The sequence below is a fragment of the Peromyscus maniculatus genome, chromosome 16 (assembly GCF_049852395.1).
Source record: "Peromyscus maniculatus bairdii isolate BWxNUB_F1_BW_parent chromosome 16, HU_Pman_BW_mat_3.1, whole genome shotgun sequence".
Lineage (NCBI taxonomy): Eukaryota > Metazoa > Chordata > Mammalia > Rodentia > Cricetidae > Peromyscus > Peromyscus maniculatus.
This window is the reverse complement of record NC_134867.1, coordinates 27,496,005-27,518,282: the sequence shown is the minus strand read 5'-3', so window position 1 is coordinate 27,518,282 and position 22,278 is coordinate 27,496,005. Positions and strand designations below refer to the sequence as shown.

Below are 22,278 nucleotides of genomic sequence, written 5' to 3'. Positions count from 1 at the left end.
TATATGAACCAACAATTCGACTACTGAACACACACACATATATGTGAAAAGAAGTATATGATATATATATATGTAGTTATATATATATAGTTATATATAGAGAGAATTTTATACACACACACACACACACATATATATATATATATATATATATATTTGAAATGAAATCAGTATCATCAAGAGTCACATGTACTTTAATGTTTCCTGAGACAATGATCACAATAAATGAGATGTAGAGTCAACCCAAGCAGATGATGAAGAGATGAAGATTATGTAGTCTATGGTCTCTTCTACTTAGCCCTCTTAAGGTTAGAACCAGTATACAGAAATACAAATATGCAAGTGACTACAATAAACTAAAGAAGAGGATGTGGATTTGAAGGACAGTGAAGAGCAATGTACAGGAGGGTTTGGAGGGAAAAAAGGGAAGGGAGAAATGCTGTATTTCAATTATAATCTCAAAAAGAAACAAACAAATACTGGAACCAATATTCTAAAATGCTCATCCATTGCTTTTTATATATGATATTGAGTATTAGTTTTCTTTTTTCCCCTCTGCATTTTGCACTATAAAAATGACCAAGGAGAAAGTTAAAGATGATACGGTGTGTTGGTCAGTTTTTGTCAACATGACACAAACTAGAGTCACTTAGGAAGAAGGAACCTCCACTGATGAATTTCTGCCATCACATTGGCCTGTAGATGTGACCATGGGTTGTGTTCTTGATTGATGATGTATTTTTCAGGGCCCATCCCATTGTGAGTAGTGCATGGGGCCTGGACCATAAAAAAACAAAAACAAATAAACAAACAAAAAAAACTGAGAAAGGCATAATGAACAAGCGAGTAAGCAACATTCTTCTATGGTCTCTTCTTTAGGCCCAGACTCCAGATTCCTGGTTTAAGTTTCCTGCCTGACTTACCTCAGAATAGACTGTGACCTAGAAATTGTAAGATGAAATAAAACCCTTTTCTCCCTAAGTTAGCTTTGGTTAATGTTTTGCCATAGCCAAAAAAAAAAAAAAAAAAAAAAAAAAAAAGAAAGAAAAAAAAAAAGGACAGGTAGTTTTTATAACAGAATGAATAGGATTTTCTATCAGTTTCTCACTGTAGAATTCAGTTTAGAATCTTTGGGGGTAACAAATTTTGCTCATTTTTTTTAATAAAGAAGGAAGTGGATTCCTTTAAAGTTCTTGTTTACCTGTACAGTAGAAAATCAAGGTGTGTGTTTACTCTTATATTGGTTGAATATAAATGTTTTCCCCTATTATGCAAGCTGATGGTAAATGCTGTTACTCTTCCTTGATAATCAATGAGAAAAGTAGCCACACCTTTGTAACTTTTTCTGTTCTGGTCAAATGCAATAAAGTACCTTGGAACTGTTTACACAGTGAAAAATATGGGACATTTCAATTAAGTGGAGTGTGTGATGCTACAGGAATAAACCTTAAGGTAAAGATACAAACATATATAATCCTACTTTAGTATACTCTATAGGAGATGATGAAATGTATGTAGTTCATAAGTAAAAATGAAGTTGAATTTGACATACTAAAACCATTGCAACATGAAAAATTGAATTCTTATAATAGGCATTTAATTCCACTTTAAGAATTAATATCCATTAAGCATATTTTTAAAAATTGAAAGGCTTCAATTAAACCTTAAACCATTCTCATAAATATTCTAAAGTCATGTCATATTAGAAAATAACGATTGAGTATCTCTGATGTATTTTAGTAAATCAAATTCAAATTTCTCAGAGGTCTATTATAAAAATGACAATATCTTTGAAATAGTATTCTAATGTGAATTTTGACTATTAGTTATAACTAACTTGTACTCTGAATAGCAATACTTCAGTGATGAGATGAAAAAGCTCGATTTTTTTAATGCACTTAAGCATTCTTGACATTTCAAACATAATGAAGGACATTCACAGTCCACTTCCAATTACTGACAAATGTAGAACAATAAGGAAAATACAGAAAAAAGTAATCTCATTTAGGAGATATGATGCTGAAAATGACAAGCTGTTAGAAAAGCTTCTTGTGTTTATGGTTTCCTTATCCCCATGAAGAAAAGAAAATGCTTTGTCAATGTTTACAACACAACATCGTGAAGAAGTAATGAATCTGCATAAAACTTAAATTGTTTAAAAGAGAGTCTCAGAATAACAGCGTCATGAAACAATAAAAAGGAACAACTGTACTTTATAGAGTTTCTTGATAAGATAAATGTGAGTGGATTGGCAGCTGCTTGCTTTAGACAAGTAAAGCAAACTTTAATTGAGCCTTTTTCTTTGGACATTTTAAAACCTTAGTGGAAAAGTGAAAGGTAAAGTATCTCTCTCATTGCCCTTCACCCATTTTCTATCATTGGCTCATATTTGTTTAGAAAATGAAAACAAAACAAAATAAAAAAACAGATGTGGCAACTTTCATCCTTATAATTGTAACAGACCCAATATTAATGCAATCAGTATTCTTAAAAGTCCTCTATATTTTTTGAAAGAATCAGGGGAAAAGCTGTTCATTTTAAACATTAAGTTTAATTGATACAGACATTTTGTGACTTATAATGCATTAAATTATTCTTCCTTATGAACTCTTTTTTTGTATTAAAAACTCAGTAATAGAAAACACAACTTATTAGGTCAAAGAATTTTCATTGGGATTGAATAAAAAGCACTAGTTACACAATGAAGGAAGTGTGAGATAACACTTTTTTCTCTGTCTTTGCCTCAGTAAGTGTGCAAGCACAGTGAAAATTTTCACTTTGCATATTACAGGGTGCAGAAGGCAGTTTGTGTTTTTCCTTAAATTTATACCCATGTTCTGTCATTTACATAAACTTTGAAATTCTATGCAACCTCCCTTGAGTCCATATTCTCACTGGCTATAAGTGTACACATATTTACCTATCAATTAAGAATATTCTAACGTATCCAAGCTCATGTCCCTTTTGTATTAGCAAAGTTTCCTATCATCTTGAGCTTATAATTGCTCTAACCCAAACTATAACATTTTAAAACTTCCCTTTAATGATAAAATATGTAATTAATTGAGACTCCTTTTATCCCAGTACACTTCAGGTTCACAGAAAAAATATAATATGATACCATGAGCAAAATTAGATTTAAATTACAAAGAAGCAGAGTCCTTTAGGATATTTACTTCATGAGACCTGGAGTTCCCAGCTTGTAGATATAAGTCACAAGATATCACTGCGTAACTTCAATACTGCATCTGTGTGAGCTGTAAGGCTTGGAATACACAGCCATAGCATGGTTCCACACAGCATCTAGCCTCAGGCTGAGAGTTCCCCTCAGGTATAGCTGGTTTTCCTCTCTCTGCCTTCCTGGGCTGAACCTCTGCCCTTTTCTCTCAAAGACTGTAATGTCATTGTGAACTTTCTCTTCTCACTTTGCTTCTCACATTAGGAGTCAAAGCTTTCTAAAAATCCCCGATCCTTGCAGCTGGTTCAGCATAAGATTAAATAAGTATTTATTCATTTCAATGACTAAATGGCATAGCTAAAAGTCTTTGAGTAGCCATTGGAAATTGTTAAGGAATTGCAGTTGGTAGTTACTTGTTAATAATGAGAACTGCTTTCCATGGATAATTCAGCCATTACTAAAGAAAATTGAAGGCAAAGAAAATGGATTTGGGTCCCAAAAGGCCAGCTCAGTTATGGCAGATAACTCAAGTGAAGTCCTCAATCTAAAGACCCTTGCTGTCAGAGTAAAAATGGCATTGCAAAGTAATGTCTCTCATTATGTCATATATTTTCTTCTTTGAACAGTCCCAGATAAAATTCAAAGGAAAAAAATTAATGATGAACAACAACAAAAGAACATTCACACTGACTTTTCCCTAACTCTTCCTTATCATCTCATCACATAATCCAATGGGGGTACTTGACACCACCCAGAAGCAAAGCCTCCCCCATGCCATCACCTAAACATGGAACTTATGTGTTTAATGTATCCTAGTACTGTCCTATGCTACTGTGAGAAGAAATATTGTCGCATAAGCCACTATATTCCACATGATGGGCCACAGTAGAACCCTGCCCCCAATCTTGCACCCTGCCTGTATGCAGTCCTCCACCGTATTTTCTATGTATCTAGCACGCTTCAGTTTCAAAGTCTCAGCAGGTGTGTTACTTCTTGAAAAATAGCCCAAGCACTCCTAGCTTTTATTTTCTCTAGTTTTTTTTTTAATATCACCATGAAGAATGATTTATCCATGATCAACCCTAATGAAAACAATGCTTTGTCATACGTTCAGATTCCTTAATCTGCTAAAACAAGTGTAATGGTTTAAGTTGCCAAATTGAGGGACCTTGGAAAAGGCACTCTCAGTTGAAGAACTGAGTCAGTCAAATGGCCTTTAGGAATGTCTATGGGGTGATTTGTGGATTATAGATTGATGTAGGAGGGCCCAACATAATGTGGGTGGTATGATCCCTAGGCAGGTGGACAAATAAATCCTTCCCTTTCCCAAATTGTCTTTAGACATGGTTTTTATGACAGCAACATTAAAGCAAAGTAGGATATTATGTCTCTTTTTTCTAATTCTTATCATCACCATACAACATTATATATCTTTTTTCCAGACAGGGTTTGTCTGTGTGTAACCCTAAATGTTCTAGAACTCATTCTGTAGACCAGGCTGGTCTTGCACTCACAAGGTCTGAATTTCTCTTCCACCCAAGTGATGGTATTAAAAGCATGAGTGACCACGGCCCAGAAAACATTGTATATCTTAAGCACCTCTTTTGCTGAATAGCTTTGTGAAATACAGACAGTATATAATGGCTACTTACAACTCTAAAGTTTTTTTTTAATGTAATCTATTTCTAGTAAAACTGATTAATATGTGAAAGATTATGTGAATTTCATTTGAAGATAGGAATTAAGTAATGATAAATGTAAATACATTCCAAGTCCTTTCCCTATAATTTACAGTTAAAGATGGAAGGTCTACAATGTACTCAACAGTTGCATTAGACAATGAGCAATTATTAGACTTTCCACATTGTTTTATTTACAGGGTATGGGGGTATAGGATAAGAAAGCATGGAAGTCATGGATCTGAATTCTCTTCTTGACCTTTTCTAGTTACATGATGTTGGGCATCTGCTTTGAGATACTAAATTTCAGTTCATCCTTCTGTAAATGGTAACTAACAAACCATAACCAAATGACAGCCAGAAGTTTGCTTCTTTATCACATCACAGCTATGCTGTAAACAGATATACTTCTATATGTGTATATTTTTCCCTGAGGTTTCTCAGGAAGAACTATTTTAGACACACACTTCTTGAATGCAGAAAGATAGATAATTTGTACTTACAAAAATCAATAAAACTCACACCTAGAAAAATACTAAAGATTATATGTACTAACATTTCTATTATTTATCAAATGCTGGTCATTATTTTCATTGTATGTTTAATAGCTACTTTGTTCCAGATATTTTAGTTCAATTATCTCCAATCCTCACAGCAAAACAGCACGGTATGGCTTGTTAGTTACCTGATATTTAGTTTGTCAAAGCACATGTCCAATATTATACAACCAGGAAAGGTCAAAAACAGAATTAAGACCAAGGACAGTGTGCATTCTTCCTTATCCTACACCCTGGAGATAACAATGGCATAAAGTCTAATAACTGCTCATATGATTGAGCTCATCTCCTTTTATGCTATTTTCCATGGTCATGCCATGAACTGGGTGGCAGGCCAATCTCTACCACTCCAGAGAAACAAGGTGCCAGTGACAAGGAATGCTGGAACAGCGTGTCATGGAAGGAGTGGGACCAGATTTGACGGGAAGCAAAAATATACTAATCCAGGCCCTGCAGCGATGAAAAACATTCCACTGCCATGTCGAGTTCATGCAAATCTCTGTACTAAAAGACTTGGGGAAGACTAGCAAAACAGAAGACACAATTGAAACTATTTGCATTCACTTCTTACTTTTGCTAGAAACCAGCATATTAGAAACCTTTACAACTATAGTTAACCATTGTATGTTTTCTGGCTTTGGGAAGGCATATAAACATTTAAAATGAAGAGAAAAGCTTATTGTAAGTAAGGCCTTAGGGAGTGAAAAGTAAGTCTTTTAATTTTTCTTTCATCTGATGTTAATTTATGCAGAAGCTAATAACATTTTTGTTGGCTCAGAGCCTCAAGTGGTAACAAGGATCCCTCTTCCCAACAACAGCCTTTCCCATGATCTTGGCCAGATAGAACCGTCACTTCAAGGCTTAGGACCATTTGGTCAGAGAAAGACAATGTGCTGACATGTCCGTCTCTTACACATACGTGTAATTGCTAACTATTTGAAAACTAGTATCATTAAAGGCTGTAACCCTTCTCTAGCTGTTGCAAACAAAAAAATAAACACATTAGGAGACAAGACTAGGAGAAATGTCTGTATGAATGCATAGTCACATGGGAAGGGAATTGTTGGATGATGAGGAAGAAAATGTCTGAATAAGGAGTGTCTTCATAAAAGAAACATGGGTTATTTTTATGCCCCAGTAAGACATAATTAAATTTCCGTGCCTTTTGTAAATGAAAAATTTTATATCTTTGCTACTGATCACCTACAAAACACAGACAACAGTGCTTGAGAAATGCAGAATCGTTGGAAGCTGACGTTTTATATGAAATTCACCATGAATACAGTAAGTCCCATAATGATAGCTTAAAGGTCTAATTCATAAAAACATTATTAAAGTACATTATTTATATCTACCTTTTGAGGACTTCTACTCTTATTCATGAGTCTCAATGTATATGGCTATAATCACAGGCAGGGTGTATAATGGAAACATTAATTCAATCTGAACTTAGGCAAGAATACTGTACTGCCATAATAAAATTCTAGCTATATCAATTCAAAGCATGGGATTCATTGCACAAGAACATTCTCTTTTAAAAACTTGAAAAGAACAGCTTACACCTCACGGCCTCAAACATCTTCTTCAACTGTGAAGTTCAGTGCACCGTTGACTAATTGGTGCAGACTTTCTAATGAAATATTTATTCCTCCACAGTAGGAAATGTATATTCAGGTACTGACTTGTGATCATATGGTAGCTGTGGCATTATTAGTATGGTCTTAGAAATATTTGCAAGTCCTTATATTTAATTGGCCTCTTTTCTGACTCATGATATCAGATGATAATACTTAGCAAATGCCTTTTCAATTACTTGGTATTTTTTTTTTTTTATTAACTTAGCAATACGGGAAATGCCCTGCTGCATTTAGCTTCTCCCAGAGAAGAAACCAAATGTAGTAATACTTTAAAATATCTTTATTCAAAATTTTAAATATACTTTGCTTATGTGTAAACCTTGTGGGAAAGGCAAGGTGAATTTTAATTGCCTTATCTCTAACTCTGGAATGATAAAAATTTGCCTTCTCAACTTTCTCCTTCAGACTGAACAAGCTGCAGAAGTACTCTGTAGACACATTTAGACAAAGTGCGAATGTGTCTCCTTGCAATGCTAGATTATCTCGGGGAGCAGTGGAAAGGGGCTCTTTATAAATTATGCTTCCAACACTAAAACAAAGTGTTAGCTTTGATCTTGTAGGTAACAAAGCTCTGTACCTGAGGGGATGAATTAATTCCTGTATTTAATTAGATGCAGTTCTTAGACAATTTAAGCATTCATCTTAGAATTGCACATTAGATATCCTCACTCAGCATGGTAAAAATCTCATGATAATTCTGACAAATGAAAAACTTAGACCACGTCAGTTCCTGAAAATGACAGACAAGTGACAAAGAGAAAGCTATTTCAAATACATGATAAATAATTCTACCAACTGAAGGTAAAAATCAGTTTGCAATGTTAAGAAATCTTCAAGCCTAAAGTCACAGAATTTCATGGCAGCAACTGGATGCAAGCACTTGGTTTTGTTATTTGAAATGAGTAGACTTACCAGGAAAAATGCCCCAGGAAGTCCCAGGTATAGCTGGCCAGCCCTTGATTTTTCTTCTTGGTCCTAGTCACACCGAAGCATCTTCAGATATCCGAAACAGGCGTCTTCCAGGAAACTTAATGGACATCATTTTGCATGGCAATTTAATGGAACCACACATCATTTTGCGTGGCATTTAGACTTACTACAACCTCATGTAGCTGAGCTCTCTGGATTGTGCAACTGCTCAGAAAGGGTAGTGAAGGTAACATCCTTGCCACCCTGCCACGCAAATGTCATCAGCTCTAAATATCTGTTGACAAGAGCCAGTGCTGGGAGAAAAAAAAAAAAAAAAACAACTCAGAATGGCCTAACACAGTGGTTCTCAACTTTCCTAATGCCGCAACTCTTTAATACAATTCTTCATATTGTGGTGACCCCCAACCATAAAATTATTTTCATTACTACTTCATAACTGTAATTTTGCTACTTTTATGAATTGTAATGTGACTGACTATCTTTTTTTATAGTCTTAGACAACCCCTGAGAAAGGGTCATTTGATCCCTCCAAAGGTTGCAACAGGCTGAGAAACACAGGTCTAACATTATTTTTAATAAAATAAGTATATGAATAGAACAAAAAATATTACCTAGAGTTGAGCAAGACACTGTGAGGGATGCTTGATGACACTGTCTAGCTTTGATGGGATTACTCTTATTTTTAAAATGGGGAAGAGTTGGTATCAGTTTGAGGCTTGTTGCGGAGTCCCAAGGTGCCTGGAGGCATACCCCGGTCAGCAGCAATCCTTTCAATTGGTTCCTTCCTTAATGAGTTTCCTTAATGGGGATGGTTTCAATTTCTTCTCCAGAAAAAGAAGAGGAGGCAAAGAAAGCAGAGAAGAAAGTTACTTCTGAAACAAAAAAGAAAGGTAAGGAACAGAAAAGCTACCTAAAACCTAAATCAAATAGTAGTTTTGTAGCATGGCTGGCAAAGTTACTGTTTTCTCAGAAAGAGTTTCCCTTGAATGTCATTGTCATTGAAAACACTCAGGATTTTTCAAATATTCCAAAATAAAATTAGAATTGAAGAAAATATTTAAAACCCTTTATTTGCATATTCATTTAAAAATAAGATTTCTCTGTTTAGCTCAGTCTGTTCTGGAACTCATGATCCCTCTGCCTCAGAGACCTGAAATTCCAAGGCTGCACCACATTGCCTGGTCCTAAACCCATTTGTTAAAAATGTGATATTTTTCTTTTCATTTCCTGGAGTGACTGCTCATTATATATAGTGTGTATACATGTGTGTAATGAAGATTATTATTTAGTTCTTTGATTTTTATTAAAAACAACCATCAAAAGGTCGAATTATTTAAACAGTGGGAAAAATTCATGGAATAGTTTGCTAGAACATTCTTCTTCTTCTTCTTTTCTTTTCTCGATACTTGTTTGCTAATAGTTTTTGATAATATCAAATGATTTTCAGGGAGTTAAAAATTTCTAATATACTTCCATGACCAGATAGCTCAGGTCACACTCAATCTATTCCTTTTAATATATTTCAGGAAACTATTCAGTAATTCTACAGTAATTAATAATGTATTTAATATTTCTAACTTTGTTAAAGATCTGTTCTCCTTATCAAATTATGCTCCTTCAAAGCTAGATAGCAGCCGGGCGGTGGTGGCGCACGCCTTTAATCCCAGCACTCGGGAGGTAGAGGCAGGCGGATCTCTGTGAGTTCAAGGCCAGCCTGGTCTACAAAGCAAGTTCCAGGAAAGGCACAAAACTATACAGAGAAACCCTGTCTCAAAAAAAAAAAAAAAAAAAAAAATCTGATTCACTTCTCTATTTTGCCGCACACTGGCTTGTCACTCTCACAAAAAAAAAAAAAAAAAAAAAAAAGCTAGATAGCACACCTAAGCTCAGAGTATGTTTGAAGGGGAGTAGTATGTCCATTTGTGGCAGGACATATGGCTTGGACTTACAATTCTCTCTGCAAAGTAAACTGGTGCCTTAATGATAGTCATGTGTACTCTGAAACATACATGAATGAATTAGTTAGAGGCTTATAATTTTCTTACTTTACCAGCAGAAAAAGGAGAAGCCAAAAAGAAAAGTGAGAAGGAGCCCAGCACTGATGTGAAAAGCAAAGGTATTATTCTTTCTCTGCTTCCTTCCATTGCCTTCAGAGATTTAGCCCATGAATGATCTTGGTGCATTTGTATGCGGCTCGGATATAGGTACTCACATCTATCCATGTGTAGTCTGCCAATGTAAAATGTGATCAAAAGTTAAATAGACATTAAGATCATTACTCAAGGCTACTGCAATATGTGTGAGTGGTCAAAACTCCACTTGAAATTTAACTCTGGAGTCTGGAGAGGCTCAGAGGTTGCTCATTGGCAGCTTTTCCAGAGGTCCTGAGTTCAATTCCCAGCAACCATATAAGGCTCACAGCCATCTATAGTGGAATCTGATGTCCTCTTCTTGCGTGCAGGTGTACATGCAGATGGAGCACTACATGCATAAAATAAATAGATAAATCTTTAAAAAATTATTAAAAAAAGAAATTTAACTCTGCTGAAAAGAAAAGCAGGAGAGTGGGTAAGAGCTGACATGGAGGACTGACTTCCCCCATGGATATATACTAGCCTCACGCAAAGAAAAATAAACTTTCTTACATGTTCATGTATGGTGGTATTTTATTTGTGCTGAAATGTGATTTTCATTGTATGTTAATAAATAAAGTTGCCCAGGGGTCAGAGCTATTGGAGCCATAGCAAGAGCATGGTGGTGGCGGTGGCGGGAGCGGTGGCACACGCCTTTAATCCCAGCACTTGGTAGAAGAGCTAGGTAGATCTCTGTGTGTTCAGGGATACAGCCAGCATTGGAGACATACGCCTTTAAGATGTGGAGGGCAGTACTTACAGGCAGTGATGAGGCAGTCATGTGTTTGTGTTTACAACCAATGAGAAGGCAGAACAGAAAGACTATTTAAAGACAGACACACAGGAAATAGCTCTCTTTTTCGGGAAGCTAGGAGCACTGCAGGAGGTAAGATTTTAGCTCTGAGCTCTGACCTCTCAGCTTTCTCTTTTACATTGGTTCTGTGTTTCTTATTTTAATAAGACAGTTGGTTACATCTACATTCATGGAAATCAACAAATAATAAGTTGAAGCAGGGTGCTGGGGCACTGTCTTTCTTTTTTCTTATATTTCAAAGAGGTCCCTCTCACATCTTGAGAAGAGGGTAGCCCTGGGTGGTAAACATGGAAGTGGACTTTACAAAGATTTGTACCCAATGGGGACAGAAAAATGATTTATAATACCCAACAGTGTGAAGTAGTTTTTCAAGGTAAATGAAAATAAGCAGCTAAGATAAAGGATCTATCTAAAGCCAGTCAAGTTGCTCACCATCTTTGTGAAGATTGAGAAGTCACAGAATCTACTTGAGGATAATGGTATCACTGTGCAAAAACAGGAAGCTGAGGAGAGAGTAAAGGTCTGCATTAAGAAATTCATGACAACCATTTCACAGCTTAGATTTTTGCTTCTAGTTTTGACTTTATGTTTGTACAAACTTAAGCATTGGCTTCTATTTATGTAGGACATACATATACATAGAATGTTGTCATCTCAAGGATTATGGTTTAGTGATAAATATTTTCATCCCAAATAGTTCCTCTCCCTGTGTCAGGGATGGTTGAAATTCTGCTTAGAACTACTCCATCCTGTTGTGTTATGTAGGAATCATGATTCATTAAAATGGAAACATTCCAGGGTTTAAGCAATGGAGTAAAAACCAAATTCTTCTCAGCTATTAATAATGTAAACTATATGAGATTTCCAGATCATCCTGGGATAACAGTAAACTGAAAGCAGTTCTCTCAAAATGTAGGCAGCCTTAATGCTTAACCGAGGAGGCAGCCAAAGAGAGTGTCAAGGTGGGACACAGTCAGGGGAGAGGAAACTGCACAGAATAGCAGTAGTTGAACCCTTCCAGGCTCAGGAGGAATAGGAATAATAGCTTATGTGGGAGGAAGAGGTGGTAGTGAAGGAACCTAAAAAAGGAGACCATGGTATGACAAACTAAATAATAACCGTTGTGAATAGAAAATAGGAATGACAAGGCGTTCTTCCTACCATAGTATAAACAATGTGAAATGTATAACACCAAGGGTTGCACATGGCTTACAAAACAAGCAGGAAGGGAAAGCAGATCTTCAAAGAGTCTGGGAGTTGACTGCCAATGACTGCAAATAATACCTTTACTGGGGGAGCATTGTTATAGAGTTTATTATATTCTTTGAATTCACCTTAATTTTATGTTTCAACTTAACTTTCTATTGACATGTATATTTTAGCACATAAAATGAAGTGAGGTTTGATTATATGATGATACCAAGAAACTGATTGATTAGGCCAATGGACAGCTGCAGGACTAGATGGTACAGATAGATGAGATGCTATTCCCTGGTCATCAGTTTTGTATAAACTCTTGGGTTGCAATCCTGAAAGAATTTGTCCAGGAAAATCAGATGAAATTCAAGGGTTGGGGTATGGTAAGTGTGTGTGTGTGTGTGTGTGTGTGTGTGTGTGTGTGTGTGTGTGTGTGTGTGTGTGACAGTCTGTCTCTTTTGTGTGTGTCTTTTTTGGGTTTAGTTAAACTTTGGGGCTGACAGCCAAGATATATGTGTGTACAAGAGAGTCAGGAGAAAATCTGAAACTCCATGATGTGAAGACTTATGAGTTTGGTGTCACAGTCATATCAAGGTGAAGTTGTTTATTGCTGGGAACAACTGTCTGTAGCAATTTCTCTTTCTTCAAGGCCAGGACTATTGATGCAGAAACAAAACTAGCCACTGCTCAGCACACATAAGAAGGGCTAGTGAGATGGAATTGTAAAATACATTTGCCTTTTTGAAACCATGTTTCTGTTTAAGACTTTCATTTTTGATTTTGATCACAAAAATATCGAGTCTTGTAAATTTATCCAACTTTATTGGAAATTTATATTATTTGATATTGTGTTTAAAAGTCCTTACCACTCAAATACTAATTTTTATGGTATATATAGAGGTTGTATGTGTATAAGGAGAGAAAGAGTTTAATTACTTTCTGAATTAATGTTTCCTTATAGAATTTGATAATAGTTTCAAAAATTTCAGAATTTGAATATAGTTTTGCAACATTTGATCTTAGGATTCTTACCATGGTAGAAATATTATAGGGCTATGAAAAGATGAATAATAACTTGAAATTTAAGTAGATGGCACTCTTCGTTTTCTTTTGTTTTTCATAGCTGTGATATACATCTGACATAAAGAAGAATGGATGGTATTATTTTGGTGTATGTTTTCAGAGGTTTTAGTCCACCATGGAGTAAAACCAGACATACCAGAACTGTGTAGCCCATTGAAACTAGGAAACACCTGGGAGAAAATGAGTGTGGCAGCTAGCTCTCTTCTCTTTTACTTGATCCAGCCCTGTGGGATAGTGTCACCCACATTCACAGCAAGTTTTTCTTTCACGGTTAATTTTTTTTTCTGGAAATACTATAACAGAAACACCCAGATACTCATTAATCTCCCGTGTGCTTCTCAAACTAATTAAGTTGAAAATCCACCTTAATAATTCTAAGTGCATATGTCATTTATTCCTGAAATAGTGAAGAAAATATGGCAAGGAATATAACTATGGTAGCTAAAAAGAGTAGCAAATTAAGGAGACAGAAGCCAGGCTTAAGCGCTTATTGAATGCATGATTATTATTATGGTTTACAGAATACAAATTCAGCAAGTTAACTTTCACGTGACTTACATGCTTACATCATATGCAGGTTTATTTATGATGCACTGTGCTACCTTGTTGCCTTTCTTTTATTATGCAGACAAAAACAACCCAAGGCTTAAGTTCTGTGGACTTGACCACTAGTCTGTGTTGGAGGGATATGCAAGTAGTGGTTCATAAGATGCAAAGTCATCAGCTCATTTTTCAGTAGTAGTTGAAACTCAGTTATTGTCAACTAAAGCTCACTATAGTCGATACCTTACATTACACATGTAAAAAAAAATCTCCTTCAAAATCGTGTAAAATAAAAACAAACCAGGATATATTTTAATGGTTAGAAGATACATTCCCTCTTGAAGAAATACTATAAAAAGAAAAAAGAAAACAACACAAGAAATTAAAACTAATAAAACCCACCCTTTTCCTGAGTTTTGGGTGGGTTTCATTGCACAGTGACATTAATCTACACAGTCAAGTGGAAGATATTCCACAAAGGATCTACACTGTACGGGATTTCCAGGAGGATGTGAAGAATTTCAATCAAGAGTTCGCTTCTGAGTTGTCAGACAATAGGTCAGGAAACAGCTTGAGTCAGCACCACTGACTCTTAAGCACTGCCCAGGCTAGAGAATGGACACTTTGACTGTCCAGTAAATGAATTGTCAGGGAAAGAGACTGGCTATGTGGATAAGAACACTATTTATTCTTGCAGAGGATGAAGGTTCAGTTCCCAGCCCCACATGCTGGCTCATAACCATTCATAATTTCAGTTCCAGGGAATTTGACATTTTTTTTTTTTGATCCATAAGGGCACCAGGCAAGCATATTGTGCACAAACATATGGAGACAAACCACTCATACGCATAAAATAAAATGACACACTAAACAGCCTTGATACAGCAGGGAGGGTCTTGAACTTGTCTCAACTGAATGTACCAGCCTTTGCTGACTCCCCATGGGAGGCCTTACCTTAGGAGGAGGGATGAGAGGGGATTCTGTGGTTGGTATGTAAAATGAATAAAAATGTTCTTAATAAAGAAAAAAACATAAAAATTAAAAAAATTAGTTTGCCATCAAGGGTCATTGTCTAGAGGTTAATAAGCCTTTTCTGGCTTGATGCTTGGGATGTGACCTGGTCAATGTGGTTGTCACACCTCTTAGGTGTCTATGTACCTTTCCGCTCCAAGCATCTGTTTTGGAGTTTCATTTACACCTTTATGTATAGCTTCTAGGTAATTGTGCTTTTTGCTCTGTAAAAGAAAAAAAAGAAAAGAAAGAAACTTAACAAGAATTCAGATTCCCCACCCCCAATATTTCTGGCATTTCTGGCCTTTGGCTAGAACGGAACCAAGGATGTTGCTAGTGCGTGGCCAAGGACTTGAGTCAAGGTCCCTGTCTCTAAACAGCTTGACTACTTCCTATCTCCTAGGCTCATGATTATTCTCACTGGTCTCTGGTAGACTGCTTTTTGTGTTGTATATTAAAAAACATTTTAAGACTAAATTTATTGTCTCTTTCTCTATCTATAAGCTTATTAGTTATGAAATAATTTTGATAAAATAGCTGATAGATGTTAGTGGTATAAAATCACACACACACACACACACACACACACACACACACACACATATTGAATTATCTGACAGAAGTTGACATTGGAAGAGAGATACCAAAAAAAACTGATTTTTTTTTCTGAAATAAGCTCTTAGAAAAGCATATGGTTTTTCTGAAACAAGCTATTAGGGAAGCATAAGGAAATGAACTCAGTCACACACATGTGCTTTCTTACAGAGATTGTTTGCATGGAGAAGTGGGTGAGAAGAACAAGGGCGCATCCTAGTGGAGCTTATGCTTTGATAGGATGAGTAGTCAGATGACACATTTCTATGAGTTCAATTTAGAGTGAGAATGGAATTATGTGAGGGGTGATGGTGGAGAATACTTGATGGAGTTGTGGAGACAAAACAAATGGGCTTGTTAAAACAAGAGGTCATTGATTTTACCCTAATTTATTTATTTGTTTGTTTGTTTCTTATTTATTTATTTATTTATTTATTTATTTATTTATTTTGTGGTTGTGAGGTTCAGATGGCAGGACCTCATGCATCTGTAAATTTGTGGTCCACCACTGAGCCATATCCTGAGAGATATTTAAATTGGGATGTGATGCTTTAAAATGATCTAGCCATTGATATGTGCATCAGTGAACGACATTGTGACTACGACATTTGTGTATGATGTGGTCTGTATGAACAATCAAAATATTTAGGTATATATGCAGGTTTCTAAATTTCATTAAAAGTATAATGTAAGGTCCTGAGTGCTATTTTTAAATACAGTACTCTATATCATTTATATTAATACCTTAGGAACAGATAAGATTATCCCAGAATAAGGATGTCAAAAGAAAAAGAGATAGGATCTGGAATGAAGTCTAGGTCTTAATAGTGAGAATTAAAGCAAGAGGAGCTGGAAGGAACCAGCAGAGAGATTAAAAGAAAAGCAAAGTGTGCAGCTTTAGAGGCATTTCAGAAAGGGATGCACCAGAAGTGAGAGACTTTGGAATGCTCGCTCAGTCCTCAGTAGGATATCTCCATCAAATCCCACCTGTCAGGGCTCAGAGAACTCTGTAGAGGAGACAAGAACACTCTAAGGGCCAGTCAAGGATAGAAGACATCAAAAGAAACAAGGCCTTGAAACAAGGCTGAAGTTTAAGTGAACTCAAGGAGACTGGCAGCATGCACTGGGAGGCACAGGTCTAAGCCAGATGGAATCCCAGTGTTGAGAAGGGATATGGACACAATCTCCCATCCCTACCTCAGAAGCGATCTTTAGCTGATAACCACTCATGAAGGAAGACAGTTTTTCCCAACAATGTCTCAGAGGGTATACACACCACATTCAGAGGCAGGCCTCACATATAGCAGTAGGTGGCCACCGTAAAGTGATCTCAATGGGATTTTTGAAAATTTTTGTCTCATAATGCTTTGTCGGGGGCATTAAAAAAAACTTTACAGATCTTTTGCTTATGTATTATGATTTCTGATTTTGTTTTTATGGGTATTTCAATGTGTACAAGTGTGTGTGTGTGTGTGTGTGTGTGTGTGTGTGTGTGTGTGTGTGTGTCTGTCTGTCTGTCTGTCTGTCTGTCTGTCTGTATATGCTTTTTCTTTTTTCCTATATGTTTGTTTGTTTATTTTGCCTATTCTGGTTTGTTTTTATTTTGTCTTATTATTATTAATTATTATTATTTTGGATGCCTGTTTTTTTTCTTCAGGGAAAGAGAGAAAGGAAGGGTGTGTATTTGGGTAGGTAAGGAAGTGGAGGGGGGTCTGGTAGGAGTCAGGGGAGGTGAAAATCATTGTCAGAATATGTTGAATGAAAAAATTAATTTTTATACTACAAAAAGTACTTTGTAGTACTGAAATGATTATAGAAATAATGACTCCAGTAAAGATCTCCTAGTGTCGGTGCTATTTTAAGAAATGCATTAATATCCATTTCCATAGACTATTTTAAATTTCTTTCTTGAGTGAATTATTAAATTTTGCACAAGATAAAAAATTTTTCTATTTGATTTCTTATGTGAGTTCTGCTTTTGTCCTTGAGAAATTGCAAAGAATTCTTCGCAGAGATGTATTGCTTTGAACATACCGTTAAAGTTTCTTCATAGTAGATGTTATAGTAGCATCTGCTTGCTTTTGAACCTTTATAACAGGACTTTTTCTAGATATTTGAGTTAAAAGATATCAGAACTACATAGATATTTATATGTAATTAAAAGAAACTTCTTTGATATTTTATACATACCAGAAAAGACCTAACATCTTTCATATGTAGCCATGTACAGTTTAAAAAAACACTTTTTTTTCCTTATATGAAAGGAAGACAATTTTTCACAGTGTATCTATGGCCTGCTATGTGTTGCTTTTAAAACTTGAATTTTATTTGACTCTCATATTAATAAATATGTATCAGAAGAATTGGTGAATATTGCATTACTAGGTACATTGAAATCTAGACAACTGTTTTCCAGTATATTTTGTTGCAATCTAGCATCAAGTTATTAACTATAGATACTTCACATACTTTTGAGTGAAATTAAAAAGCAATAGTACGGTGCATTATAGATTTACTTCTTCAAAAAATTTGATCAGACAGTTAAAAAAATTGAAAATTCAGTGCAAACAAGACCTGATTTAATTAGTATTTCCTAGTCTGGATTATTGGGACTCCTATTTGTCAATAGTAGAATCCTTTCAAGTTAACTGCTTGCTCCTAAGTAAATAATATTTAAAATTCTATTCAAACGTGGCATCCTGGCTGTATAAAAAAAATTCACCAGCCAGGCGGTGGTGGCACATGCCTTTAATCCCAGTACTCAGGAGGCAAACGCAGGCAGATCTCTGTGAGTTCGAGGCCAGCCTGGCACAAAAAGTGAGTTCCAGCAAAGGCACAAAACTACAGAGAAACCTGTCTTGAACCACCACCACCCAAAAAAAAATTACTGTGCTTGAATTGCTTTGGAGGCAAGACAATATATTTTCAAGCATTTCATAATCACAGAATGTATATATGATAATATATGTTTATTTCCTCAAGGGCAAAAGAATTTGTAATGGAACAATATAGGGAAGTCTTTTGACTTGCTACTTGAAAAAGGTGAGGGGGGCTACCATCATGTCTTGCTGTGGGACTGGGACGCTCTGAGGTAATTCTTTATATGTATTTCTGCTTTGAACAATACAAATGTATGTTTGGACACTTAGTAAAAGTGACATAAACATGTTTTGATTTAAAAAGAAATAATTGGGGTTGGAGAGATGGCTCAGCAGTTAAAAAACATTAGCTTCTTTCCTGGAATATCCAAGTTTAAATCCCCACAACCACATGATGGCTTATAGCCATCTATAACTCCAGTCTCTGTAGGCAGTTCCTGGTCTCCTTGGTCATCAGACACCCACATGGTACATAGACATACATGCAGGTAAAACACCTAAACACCTATACACATAAAGATAAGTAAATAAATAATCTTTTCAAAAGTGGACTTTAAGAAAAAACAAAACAAAACATCAAAATAATATCTCCATCGAGTCTGGCCTTTTAAGATATACCAAAGCAGATTTCCAACACAATACTGCAAATCCTACCTATATTTACACGTTCTACCAACATAAATTAAGTTGATAGTAACACTTATATTTACCCCATGTTCTTATTTAATCATTAAAATGACTCCATAAAGTAAGAATTATAATAACCATTTTGTAGAAAAGGAAAATTTAGAGTGAACAGCTAAGTTATATGTGGTCACAATAAGATCAAAATAAGGAATAAGTAATAAGAGAATTTATTATTTTATCCAGTTATATCTTTAGATTAAAGTAATTATATCTTGGCATAGGGTCACATCATACCAGAATGAGATTCATGACTGTTTCTGGGTTCTGCTTTGTTGGTCTGGGTCCACATGCTAAGCACAGAGCCAACTCCGCCCTTCTTTTGCTCAGGTCCTTTGGAAGAAAAAACAATAGATTTTCAAACAGAAGACATGGATTGAGTCACACCAGTCCATTTAGGTTCATTTCTGAACTGACCTTTGTGGTGAGGTCTTAGTCCTCTAGCAGAATGAGTACATGAACTTTGTCCTATATACGGTTGAAATAAGGTTTGAGAGTGAATCTCTAAGTTAAGATAATAGGGTCGAAAATAGTTTCTAGACTAGAAAACAAATACAACAATTCTTTTTAAGAAGTTATTTCTATATAGAGAAAATATGGGTGACCTGTTTCACTATATTAACTTACAGAATAGAATAATATTTTAGTTGTCATTACTCAGAATAGAATAATGTATTGTGACCATCAAAATGAAACTAACTGTGTCATGAATTTACATGCTATATGTCACTATACAAAGCATGAGAAATGCAGATGTTTAATGTAGAAATGAGGAAATAGGAAGTTAATTAAAGCTGTGTTGTTAGCCTCATGAACTGTCTTGTTAGTCTTGCCTTAGTCTTTGTTTTCGCCATTACATAGCATTCTGAGATGGGAGACAGAAGAGGGTAGGCAGCATCAGAAGCTCAAGATGATAAAGGAAAATGTTTTGCCAATGTTGTATGAGACCTGCTCTCATTCTCTAGTCCTGACTAGCCTTGAACTCACCATAATCCTACCTAAGTCTCCTCAGTGCTGAGATACATATGTGACTCATGGCAGCCAGAGTGAGAAAGTCCATTAAGTCAATGACATCTGATGTATTAAGTGTGCAACCAGAGGAGGTTGAACCTGTGTGGAGATGGAGTGTGAATCGTTTCAGGATATTCAGAAGATACTGTTAAATTTGTTTTCATCATATTAAAATTTGACTTTTGAATGAATTCTATTAGCAGATTATCTACTAAAATGAAAAACAAACAGGGCAGCAGTGATGCATGCCTTTAATCCCAGCACTCAGGAGGCAGAGCTAGGTGGATCTCTGTGAGTTCAAGGCCAGCCTAGTCTACAGAGCGAGATCCAGGACAGGCACCAAAATTACACAGAGAAATACTGCCTTGAAACAAAAACAAAAAAGAAAGAAAGAAAGAAAGAAAGAAAGAAAGAAAGAAAGAAAGAAAGAAAGAAAGAAAGACAGTTGTCGTCAAAAATGGATTCCGTGTTGATCTAGCTCAAGATTAATCTGTACCACACTTGGGCATATACCCAGAGGATGCTTCATCCCCCTACAAAAACACTAGTTTATTCACATTCATTGCTGCTCTATTTATAACATCCAGAAATTGGAAACAACCTAGATGTTTGTTAATGAATGAGTGGATAAAGAAAGTTTGGTGCATTTCACAGTGAAAAATTACTTACCTGTTTAAAAAAAAAAAGGAAATCATGAAATTCACAGTTATATGGATGAAACTAGAAAAATTCATTTTGAGTAAGGTAACCTAGACACTGAAACACAAATATGTTCATTGCCTTGCTCAGCCATCATCAGAGGATCTTCCTCCTGCAGCAGATAAGAGCAAATACATCGACCCACAACCAGATAATGTCCAGAGAATAAGACATCTTGGAATCCTCAGCCCTGAATGGGATGTCTTTATCAAATCGCTCCCCTAAAGGATCAGGAAACTATGCAGAAGAGGAAGGTGAAAGAATGTAAGACCTAGAGAGGAGGGAGTGTAATGGGCCATTTCCATCCTGACCAACTTGTCCCAAATAACTGACTCAGAGACTGAATAGGAATTATAAATGCTTAGCCAATAGCTCAGGCTTATTACTAACTAACTCTTACAAATTAAATCGTTTCTATTAACCTATGTACTGCCCTGAGGCTCATAGCCTTTACCTCTATCCCATTTTGTGTGTCCAACTCATTCTCCATCTGGCTGGTGACCCTTCTTACTCCATTCTTCCTCATCTCATCATTCTCAGTTTGGCTTTCTCACCTAACTTTATTCTGTTCAGCTATTGGCCAGTCAGATTGTTTATTAAACCAATCACAGCAACAAATCTTCACAGTGTACAAAAGGATTTTCCACAGCATTTCCCCTTTTTGTCTAATGAATAAGGAAAGTTTTAACTTTAATATAATAAGGTTATATACAACAAAACAGTTAGTTATTAAGTAAGAATTTTAGTTATAATATCTAGTCCATTTGAGTTTTTTCAAAATTAGAGAAAATACTTAATTATCTATCTTATCTTGGTGAGTCTAAAGTTTTGTATCTAATTTACTTTCGATTATAACTAAGGAAAACTATAATTATTACTGTTTAGTCTTCAACTCCATCAAAGGCACCCCAGAAGGATGAACTCTTATCTAATGACAGGGACAAATTGCTTCCTGGACAGTCACTCAAAATTCTCCTGTAATGTTGGGGCATCCAACTCTGGCCTACAGGCCTATCATATTTGACAGACTTTCCTGTGATGCAGGGAATTCTGAAGGACTGTTATACCTTGTCTTGGCAAAGTTCAGCAGTCACCTTTTTTGTGTCCTGTTGGTCAAGTTTGGGCAGTAACTATCAGCAATTGAAGCAAGGGCCATTTCTTTGCCTGCATGGCTAGCTTTTGCTAAAAGTAAACAAACTCCATATGGAGTTTCTTCAATGCCCATCATCCACTTTGAAGTAATTGGTGCTAACAGGAGCAGATGTGCCTCACTGTCAAGAAAAGCCTAGGTTCTTAAAACATTTTAAATGCCATATTATGTAGGTCTTTCAGGTGCTTGAAGATTACCTATCTATCTGAAATATATCTCTGTATACCTTGAAAACTTAACTAACATGACTATAACTTTGCTACTATAGATGACTATTAATCTGTATTCCTTAATTATATATTACATTTTTAAATTAGCTGTAGTCAGAAGTTTTCTCATGTCCTGCCCAGCCAGTGGTTGGGGCAAGTCTTTTTCACTCACATCCCCCAAGTAAACACACAGAGACTTATATTAATTATAATCGCTCAGCCATTAGCTCAGGCTTATTACTGACTAGCTCTTACACTTAAATTAACCCATAATTCTTATTTTTGTTTAGC

At 35.8% G+C, this 22,278-nt stretch overlaps 2 protein-coding genes across 23 annotated transcripts in view; one reads left to right on the top strand and one right to left on the bottom strand.

Moving 5' to 3' along the window:
• The window catches only part of LOC143268873 (uncharacterized), an 84,223-nt gene extending 76,008 nt beyond the window's left edge, over positions 1-8,215 (bottom strand). For 2 of the 3 annotated variants that reach the window (XR_013045014.1, XM_076552532.1), the window contains exon 1: positions 7,964-8,215. The gene's annotated coding sequence lies outside the window, so the exon portion shown is untranslated. The remainder of the gene's footprint in view (positions 1-7,963) is intronic. The other variant, XM_076552531.1, reaches the window with a different exon arrangement.
• Positions 1-22,278, top strand: part of Trdn (triadin) — a 373,213-nt gene that overhangs the window by 166,157 nt on the left and 184,778 nt on the right. For 18 of the 20 annotated variants that reach the window (XM_076552525.1, XM_076552518.1, XM_076552514.1 and 15 more), the window contains 2 exons: positions 8,812-8,871; positions 10,035-10,097. In XM_076552525.1, the coding sequence (XP_076408640.1) occupies positions 8,812-8,871; positions 10,035-10,097 (123 nt within the window). The remainder of the gene's footprint in view (positions 1-8,811; positions 8,872-10,034; positions 10,098-22,278) is intronic. The other 2 variants (XM_076552516.1, XM_076552513.1) reach the window with 1 other exon arrangement.